The sequence below is a fragment of the Haliotis rubra genome, unplaced genomic scaffold (assembly GCF_003918875.1).
Source record: "Haliotis rubra isolate DU_JTF1 unplaced genomic scaffold, ASM391887v1 Scf1344, whole genome shotgun sequence".
NCBI classification, from domain to species: Eukaryota; Metazoa; Mollusca; class Gastropoda; order Lepetellida; family Haliotidae; genus Haliotis; species Haliotis rubra.
Window position 1 is genome coordinate 19,519 of NW_025765275.1, and position 10,590 is coordinate 30,108.

General features: G+C 40.5%; 1 protein-coding gene and 1 long non-coding RNA gene across 2 annotated transcripts; both read left to right on the plus strand.

The window, feature by feature from the left end:
- Window positions 1-1,606: 1,606 nt before the first annotated feature.
- LOC124267887 lies at window positions 1,607-7,426 on the plus strand. Its single transcript, XM_046702876.1, has 4 exons — window positions 1,607-1,709; window positions 4,942-5,225; window positions 5,594-5,736; window positions 7,168-7,426. The coding sequence occupies exons 1-4, from the start codon at window positions 1,646-1,648 to the stop codon at window positions 7,424-7,426; spliced, it is 750 nt and encodes a 249-aa protein (XP_046558832.1). The 5' UTR covers window positions 1,607-1,645.
- Window positions 7,427-9,657: 2,231 nt separating this feature from the next.
- LOC124267879 lies at window positions 9,658-10,576 on the plus strand. The gene is made up of 3 exons (XR_006896146.1): window positions 9,658-9,756; window positions 10,226-10,276; window positions 10,565-10,576. It is a non-coding gene; the product is annotated as an uncharacterized LOC124267879 (long non-coding RNA).
- The last annotated feature ends 14 nt before the right edge of the window (window positions 10,577-10,590 follow it).

Consider the following 10,590-nt stretch of genomic DNA (forward strand, 5'->3'; position numbering starts at 1 on the left):
ATTAGCCAACTGTTACGACTATCAACAGCTGGGACCAGACAAGTATGGTTGTACACGTGGTTCGGTCTAGTAAAGTCATATTTGGCCGTCGCAAACTGGTTCATGCTAGAAACAACTACGTCTTACAAATACTTAGGAGTTTATTTTACAAACCACCTACCGTGGTCCTTACATGTCAGAAATGCATCGATGCAAGCAAAGAAAATACTAATTGGTATTATTAGATATATTTATATTTTAGGTGACTTGTCACACAAATCATTTTTTAGAATGTTTGATGCTAAGATTAGTCCCATACTTCTATATGGTTCTGAGATTTGGGGAGTCCAAACATTTCATACACTAGAAAAAGAACATTTGTACGCAATTAAAATATTTCTCGGTGTGAAAGTTACTACTTCAAACATAATGGGTTATGGTGAATGTGGTAGAAAGCAGTAAAATATTAGTTAAAACTCTTAAATATGCCATCTTACAGATTACCCAAAAATGTTACAATATGATGATTTTGTACGATAGAAATCATTATGGAAAACGTGATTAGGTCACAGATGTTAAAAATTTACTATTCCTTCCGGTTTCGATAATATATTGCTAGAACAGTGTATAGAGTTGCATCCAAATTTTCTCATGTCCACTAAACAAAGGTTACAATATATATCTGTATCAAATAAATGTTTTTATTACAGAATGTTTAAGCAATCGATATACAATAAAACCTATTTATCATCTTTACATGTTCGGAAATATTTGATAATAGAAACGTATATATATTGGAATAAGAAAAGAAGATGGAATATGTAAAATGTGTGATTTGAATCTAATTGAAGATGTATATCATTTTCATTGTGTCTGTGCAGCCTACCACACTTTGAGAAATAAGAATATTAAGAACTATTACTTTGTACATCAGAATATTTATAAATTTATATCTCTATTAACCTATTCTAGCAAGGAACACCTTGAAACATTGTCAATTTTTCAGTATCATGCCTTTCTACACAGAAAAAAAGTACTCTCTCAACTGCCTAATAATAATAGTGTCTGTATACATGTACTATAGGCCTGTGACATATTAAGTGCAAATAAAGATTGATTGAACTGGCTATTGAATATACGTTTGTGACCAGAAATCTGGTACTGGCAGTAAGCTGGGTCCCGTCTCGCACATCGCAAGTTGGCGCCGTCAAAGGGCCCCGGGAACCAGCTAAATACCGGAAGTAGCGCCTCGCGAGACTTACAGGCCCTATTTCACTTTTGGGCATGACCAAGTAGAGTAGGATATATCTTCTAATTTACTAACTTCTGTTTATGAGTTGTGACAAACCTTATACTTTCCTTATGATCCGCAGGAGAACACCAACCAACATGTCCACAAAACGTCGCATTACCTCACAAAATATTCTGTTCCACCATACACATTCCACATTTTCAATACACCAGCCCCCTTAACCAATCTTTATCAACACCACTGAAACTATGACGGTTTGATAAGGGCTGCTTTTGGTTATGGGTCACGTGATTATCGGACCGCTATACTACACGTTGTGCAGCTGTACTTTGTCCTGTACGAGATGAAATACGAGGTGACTAAGGTGGCAGATAACGCCTACATCGAAACAACATCGGTTCCCGCAACTAAATCATGGCTGGCTACTGGTCCGGTGCTGTACTACTCTGTGTGTGTTTTACCTGCTTCCCAATTACAGGTACGTTATGTCTGTCGTGTCACAGATAATATTATCAATATATTCCTACGTGTTCTGAAACAAGTCATGTTGATTACTGTTATCTCAATCCCGTGAAATAGGGTCTAGAACTGTGGCCTATATGTTCACAGTGTCACCTGTGACAGATAATATGTGTTGAATATGATACTGATTGTCAAAGAGACCCTGGAATGTCACAAAGAAATCATTAACTTGTAACAAATAAGAAGATCCACGTCAATACACATATCTTTACATGTAAACTAACGACGGAAGACTAGAGAATGATACTTATTTAACATTCGAGTTACCGTAAAACACCGTTGTGTCGAACTTATTACTGTCAGGAAATATAATTGTGGTCCCTTCGTATGCTTTCTTTATTCATCATTTTCGGCTTAGTCAAATGTTGCAATACTCAAAGTATTTATGTTGGTCGCTTCAAATGTGCCGCCTTCGAGTGCTCGACTGAAATTAGAAATATATTTCCAAACAGTGCCGCTACATGTGTTGGATTCAAAAGCTAGTTATAATATGAGGTTTTGGGGCTGGCGTATGCAAAGGTGAAATACCAGCGTCACCCAGATACAAGTGAGATGTAAGTGGGTTTATTGTTACACTGACGGCAAGACTGAGATGTAGGTGGGTTTATTGTTACACTGACGACAAGAGTGAGATGTAGGTGGGTTCATTGTTACACTGACGGCAAGACTGAGATGTAGATGGGTTTATTGTTACACTGACGGCAAGAGTGAGATGTAGGTGGGTATATTGTTACACTGACGGCAAGAGTGAGATGTAGGTGGGTTTATTGTTACACTGACGGCAAGAGTGAGATGTAAGTGGGTTTATTGTTACACTGACGGCAAGACTGAGATGTAGGTGGGTTTATTGTTACACTGACGACAAGAGTGAGATGTAGGTGGGTTTATTGTTACACTGACGGCAAGACTGAGATGTAGATGGGTTTATTGTTACACTGACGGCAAGAGTGAGATGTAGGTGGGTATATTGTTACACTGACGGCAAGAGTGAGATGTAGGTGGGTTTATTGTAACACTGAGGGTGAGAGTGAGATGTAGGTGGGTTTATTGTTACACTGACGGCAAGAGTGAGATGTAGGTGGGTTTATTGTTACACTGACGGCAAGAGTGAGATGTAGGTGGGTTTATTGTTACACTGACGGCAAGAGTGAGATGTAGGTGGGCTTATTGTTGCACTGACGGCAAGAGTGAGATGTAGCTGGGTTTATTGTAAGACTGACGGCAAGAGTGAGATGTAGGTGGCTTTATTGTTACACTGACGGCAAGAGTGAGATGTAGGTGGGTTTATTGTAACACTGAGGGTGACAGTGAGATGTAGGTGGGTTTATTGTTGCACTGACGGCAAGAGTGAGATGTAGGTGGCTTTATTGTTACACTGACGGTGAGAGTGAGATGCAGGTCGGTTTATTGTTACACTGACGGCAAGAGTGAGATGTAGGTGGGTTTATTGTTACACTGACGGTGAGAGTGAGATGTAGGTGGGTTTATTGTTACACTGACGGTGAGAGTGAGATGTAGGTGGGTTTATAGTTTATTAATCGTAATTATCCAAGAGACATATTTCAGGGACAGGGACGTCCACATTTCTCCCTAACTAATAAAACGGAGGTTACTCGTGGAAGAGATCAGACTAATCATTGGTTGACAATTCATCTTGTCGATTGTCTTTGACAGCGGTTGGTTTCAGCCATCTTGGATAACAGCGGTTATACTCTGGTTATACCAGGCTGTACATTTGTTCATGGTTTGTTTATCACTGACCCTTGTCAAGGCCGATTATGGCTTTGATCCCTCAGATCTTTTGTTTCTGTTTGCTTCTGATAATAGAACTGTGTACAATATTTTCTTAGTTAATGACATCCGATCTCAGGAGCACAGCTCTGTGACACCTCGCGTCTTCCCTTGTTGTACTGTTGTAGTGCCTCCGGCTCTTCAGCGTGACGACCAAACACTTTAACTACTAGGCTACCCCACCGCCCTCTAAATTAGAACTCGGTCGCATATCCTGTTTGTAAAGATGATCTTCATACAACTTCTGGTGTTGACTTGATGTGAGATGAGAGAGGCACAACCTTCCCACTTGTGTAGCGTCTTCTGGATTACTCTGCATCTGCTACGATTACAGGTACACTTGATTCCACAAACATCAACATGTAGTAACTTCCAAACCAGTGTTTACATTGTAACGCGTTCCTGACAGCTAGGTTTATCAGAAACGAAGTGCTAAAACGTTTGGTTCCAACTCTACAGTGGGACTGTTTCAAGTAGGAACCACAATAGGTATATCTCCTACATCGGGTGTTTACTGTGTGTAACCTTTACCTTAACATTTCATGATGTCCCGATGGTAAGGACTTCTTGCATCAACCAACGCACTTGCTCAGAGAGTCGTGATTTATTACAAAGCTAAATAACCTGCCTCCTTTTCAGATTGTGGTAAACATTTCCTACTTGTTTGGTTTATCCAGTGTTGATGATTACCGGGGCGATAGCATGAAGTTAGTCTGGCTCACAGTTATTTGTCCTTCCGTGAAGTCCTTTGTGTAATGGGGCCGATAGCCCTTTGGTTAAAGCCTCCGCTAGTAACTCTGAAGACCCGGTTTCTATTCCCCACATGGATATACAATGTGTGAAGCCCATTTCTGGTGTGCCCCACTGTGATATTGCTGGAATATTGCTAAAAGCGGCGTAAAACCATACTCACTCACTCACCTACACGTGTAATGCAAACGACACATATGAAGCAAGTGTAGATTTTACTGAGGTTCAGAATCTCCAATCTCACAGGGCATTTCAGTCTTAATGGAGAAGTTTTTGTTCTATCACAAATACTTATTTTCAGGGACTGAGCGTCAAAGGAATATCTACCGAAACTTAAGAAACCTCAAACTTTGTAGTATTTAGAATCTGGTATGATGAAGAGGAATAACATTAATGGTGCTTCATTTCGGTGTTAGCATTTTGTCTATCCATAGAATTTGTTCCTATTCAACTACCACAAACTACTGTCTGAGATACCCGGGTGCCCTTGGACAAATAATCTTAGCGCATGGTGGTCGTTTTCCCCATTCCTTAACAGAGACTTAGAGCAGTCGTAGGACTAATGTTGTTTGTACAGTGGCACTCGGTTCTATATAGTCCCACCCCAGAGTTAAACACTTACACGTGTATAACCGGATATGTTTCAGCCGATGCCGATGTCTTCAGTGTAGCTACCTTCCCAGACGGACGTTACGAGATAAAGATCAATAATGTCACGTGGTTGAGCAGCGCCCCAACATTCTTCGTCATCAACGACACGCGCTTCTCCGCCGATGATGGCAGCCTCGTTCTCGACAGTATCAACACTACCATATCCGGTACAGGCCAGTTCGGGGTCGAGGTCTCCAAGAACTTCCATTACCGAGCTGGTGACGTTCCAGTCATCACGAGTATCGTCATATACGGGACATCAATCATGTCATTCATAGTGGTAATGTACCTTTCAAACTTTTCAACGTGCAGAACGCAAAAAATAATCTTTATTGTAGATGGATGTAAATACATTTACATTGATGCTTCTCATTTCGTTTTACATTATTGTAATTATTGTTACGTTAGGGAACAGTCTTTACTTATAACATGTTCTTTCTACGATACACATCTAGCTGGAAATTTCGGCTGCGTTTGTAAATAGTTACGTTATCTGATTGTTTCGGACTTCCTCTGTTCCCGTCCACTTGCTTTGTTTTGTATAAGTTGTAAACAATATGTGTTTGGAGTTTCTGCAAGGAAGCACTTTAACAAACACGAGGATAATTTGGATATTCATGATGACTCTTTCATTTCATTTTGATGAAGCGCTTCCCCGACGGAGCCTCAAACACAAATCAAAGCAACATAGACGGTGTTATCTGTGGTTACCCCGGATTCAAACTGGACACCACGTCCAAACTGGGATACATGTCGTTCGGGGGAGCTGACTTTCAACAGTCCGTCGGAAGGTAAGCTACTCGGTGAATACTAGGACAATTGCTATTTGCACTGCAAGTAACAATCCAAAACTTTGTTTTCTAAGTAAGGATTAGATATAACCTCTATATTTACAATGTAGAGCAACGATTCGGTGTAGATTCTAACACTGCTATAAAACAGGTGATGTACAGGGTGGTGTAGGGAAGCTAATATACAGATATGAAGTAGCGTTTTACAATGGAGCAGAGACGCCTGTTGAATACATAGGAGAGAATCTGAGATACATTAGGTCCTTACAAATGAAACCAGTCGAATTACCACAGAAGGATTACCTCTGATTGAAGTCTTTGATGAGATGATGGTAAGCTGGGGTATGTATCAGCCTTGGTCATGACTGATAGATAGTTGAAATCTTTAATATGGATGTCTTCTTGGAGATGTCTGAGTTTGAAGTGAGGGCTCTGATTTTGTCCTACTGGATGCTGTGGTTTTAACGAATATGGTCAGATGGATCTGATTTCATGTCTTGTTTAGACACCGAGCAATGTTATGTTGATGCTTGTTATCGTATCCCAGCAACGTAGATAGATGCTCCAGGTGTCAATCACCCGATAGTCTTGTTGAGACTCGACTATGTACAGGCCACTGTAGCTGGTTTACTGCGTGTCCCGAGACATACGAAAACTGGATACGATCTATTCTCTTGTCTCTTACCTGACGGCACGTATTTGGCTTCTTGGGCTTACTGCATTGATACATTAACAGACTCAATGTCAACTAATGAAAAACAATATATGTCGGAATCTCAGTGTGTGAAATAATATCAAATGCTGGAATTACTTCCATGGAGTGAGTGAGTTGCTTTGAGTAATATTCCAGCAATATTGGGACACCAAAAATGGGCGTCACACTGCACCCATGTGGGGAATCGAACCCAGGTCTTCGGCGTGACGGGCGAACGCTTTAAACACTAGGCTACCCCACCGCCCCACTCCCATGGAAGATCGTAAAGATGAGTAAGAACATACAGATCGAAAAATGTCTCTTCAAAGATTTGTGCAGTGTCGGGGTTACAGCACGACAGCTTTGAGATTGGTTTGTACCAGACCTTATTGGGATGTTTCTAATGTTCACCCTTCAGTCATAATTTCCCAAATGTCCTTTCTTCTTTTGCGGGAACACTTGACTTGCCTCCGACTGCCACCCGTGAGCATCTGATATGATCCTTATGACACAGTGGAATCGGTGATTTGTTATTACGAATATAGTTCCTGTCCCCAATCATATTGAGTACATTTCGTCACCTGAATAAGTTTATTTCTTATTTCAAGATCCAAAAAAAATGCAAATAAATTCCCATACATAATATCTCCCTGTTACTGGAATATTCTGGGCTGCCTGTGGTCATGCACGAACATATTACTGTATCTGACACTCACGAAACACTGACTTTTCTTCAGATGGGATCCGTCCGCATCCATCCATGATGGTTTGGAAGGTTCCAGCCCCTTCTCAGTGTTTGACACAAGAGGAAATGCTGTGGCATTTGGACAACTGAATAATGTCATGACGACACCAATGTGGCACGACAAAACCAACAACTTCCTGTACTATGGAATTATGGGAGGAATCGAACAGATCCCGACAAATTTCTCCTACCACATTTTGGCAGCATATTCCTCAGGGGGACCTGAAAGTGTAATTAGATATTCTATTTAGTGAACATCTCGTCGGCTCGTTTGAGGAATAAATGGTGTTTAAAGGGTTATTCATTCAGCGACTATATTTTGTCCATTTCTGAATTTCAAGTAGGTTCTAAGAAAAGGGAGTTTGGATCAAGTCGATAAACAAAATGGCTGCCGTACCTCGTTTTCATCCAAATACTAAAGACACCAAGCGTAATCCTTGCCACATGCACGAGTAAAGCACACACAAGGTACAACCAGACATGTCGGTAGTCCTTGTGTCTTCAACAGGTATTGAAGGTTAATGTTGTTTATGAGTAAACAGAGTTTCAGTGTCGTTGGTCTGTAGGCATGTCGTTATTGTTGGTTTCGGTGCACACCGTGTCTTCGTCCTTACCAATAGGCACCGTGTTATTGACGCAGTTCTGTCGAACATATTAAAGACAACCATCTGCTCTGAATATCATCCTCTATATACATGGGAATATGTGTTAGTCTGTTACGATTAAGATCTACATTTTTAACTTATCCAAATGTGTTGGGATTTGAATGCTTCTATTTCTGAGATGAAATATTTCAATATACTTTCATTGAAAACACAGAAAGGCATCCCTTCCATACCAAAAACAACCTCAACATATAAAACATCCATCTGGTAGGATAATCAGTTATGTTGTACATAGTTTCATCAGCGGACTATCATCGGGTTCTGCCAGGACAATATGCCTGTGTATAGCTCTGGAGTATAGCTCTGTGATACCGACTAAATATACATGTATACCCAGCACACTTTGAAACTGTCGACAAACCAATATTCGTTAGCAGAAACTAAAACTCTCTCTCTCTTAATAGATTATTTTGTGTTCCTGACGTTAGATAATGTTTCCGTACAACTTCTTCAAAGTGGTGATTTTATTTTCAACTTTTCAGAGTCTGTCTGTGTGGGGTTTCGTAATCAGGAGCTTTGTATAGAAGGAAGATAAACCGGCGGATCCCTCTGGGGACACACTGGGGTACTGGACAGATGAAGGTGACCTTAAACAATTTAATTAATGTCTACTTTAGGTCATTGCTGGTACAAGAATCCGTATAGACGCGTCTCACCCACGAAATACAACAGTTGTTATCCATAAAGTATGTTAAATAGTGAGCTTGAGGTCTTGGCTTTGAATGTTTTGAGACAGTTTCAGGGCAGATTTTTGTTTCTCCACAAACGTGTCAGTTGTAATGTTTATTGTCTGAATAGAGTACGTGAGTATAGTTTTAGCAATATTTCGGCAATATCATGAGATACAGGCTTCCCACATTGTATCCATGTTGGGAACCGAACCCGGGTCTTCAGTGTCACGAGCGGACGCTTTAACCTCCAGGCTACCTGTCTCAATAGAAGTCATCAAGCAATATCTAACGACTCAAAGGCACAAGATAATAGTATCACCAACATATGTCACATTGAAATCCCCTTGTGTACAATGATAACTTCCAGTCACCTAAATCGAGGGTTTGAATCCCACTTGGTATTTGTCTAGGTTTGGTAGCACCATACAAATGTTCTTTTGTTTTCGAAGAGTGGTGAATGCCTCAGACCTGCATCCCTTCGGTGGGACCTTCTGCCTTCATGTGCCTACTGTTTCTATGTCAAGGCGTCAACGTCCTACTATTTCCATGTCAATGTTACAGGGTCCTACTATTTCGATAAAACCGATGGAACATCAACGTATGAAGATACATTGATCAAAGTGTTTGCTGATGCCCGCAATAGAAGTATACAATACAGGTACCTGTATAGTTTTGGTACAATAGGACAACAATTGATAAGATGGCGTATTGCGTCGATGAGGCAATGTATTTATGATTAATTTACAGTATATATATCTTGATAACTGAAACATCTGGCCGATTGAGTCGCCTGAGGTGCAGATTTGTGTGACATTTATGTATTTCCGATGACTGAATATTTTAGACCAAAATCATGAAAAATGGTTCCAGTGCCGCGATATGTGATTAACGTGAACATATCCTGCAACGTAGCATGTTACCCATACGCTGTGATATATCTCTATTTGCACAACAGATAATTTTTATTCATTCATCTTTTGGTTCGGAACATATATCCTCATTCCTTTTTCTCCTCTTTCGATGCTTATCTTTCTTTTATTCCTAAATCTTCCGTATTCCTTGGTCACGTATTCTGCAAATGATCTATTGTTATTCCTAATGCATGCACTCCTCGTATATACGCTTATTTCTGTTTCATATCTTCTGCAGGTATGTAGAACTGGACACCTGGTGGTTTACAAAAGGTCAAGGTGGAGGGGTCAAGGAGTGGACAGCACCAGCAGACATCTTCCCCAACGGCATCGAGTACGTCTACAGTAATCTAACATTACTGGTGGTAAATCAGTTTCCCTATTGACACATTGATATTAATGGTAACACTGTACTACCAAATATTTTTAGTGTTCATCAATACATAGGTAGCCCGACTAAACAACATTCTATACGATTTACAACTTTGTACAGATTGTGTTCGGTTTTGCACAAGTTCTGAAGGAGAAATTGAACGTAATGATAAATCCCAGCAACCCTCAACCCTTATGTAGCAAGTCATTCACACACGCACGCACGCACGCACGCGTGCGAAAAATAGAAAACAGAGTTTTTGGTGGAAGGGTAGTTGTCTTGACATATCCCGCTTTAAGACCTGACCTGCCCATTGAGAATAAGATGATGACATGCATTGTTTTGTTGTGGACTAGTCGGACAACACCACCTTCAGAACGATCTGGGAAAACGGTAATACAGATATAATGAATGTTATGTTTGTTTTCAGGTATGTCCACAGGAGTTTGAACGTACCTATTGTGGCGAAAAATAATTTCTGGTGAGTTGTGAGAAGGGAGCTTCGCAGAATGAACTAAGTGAAAGCATTAACATACTTTAGTCTTTGACGGCTCAGTAGGGACATGATCGGGTTGTCTGTGTCTTAGTTGGGTGAGGGGCTCGGCCAGTTGTCCTGGAGGCAGTGACTTCGCTACACTTCCGAGGACATTGTTTCGTGGTCTGTTGTGAAAAGCACTACGATGTCCAGAAGGACATTAATTATGTTACGTTGATTCCGTGAAACTGTGGCACGTTCAAAAGAACTAATTTCAATATTTATTTATTGCAGGTCCAGTGATAACCTATACGCAACAC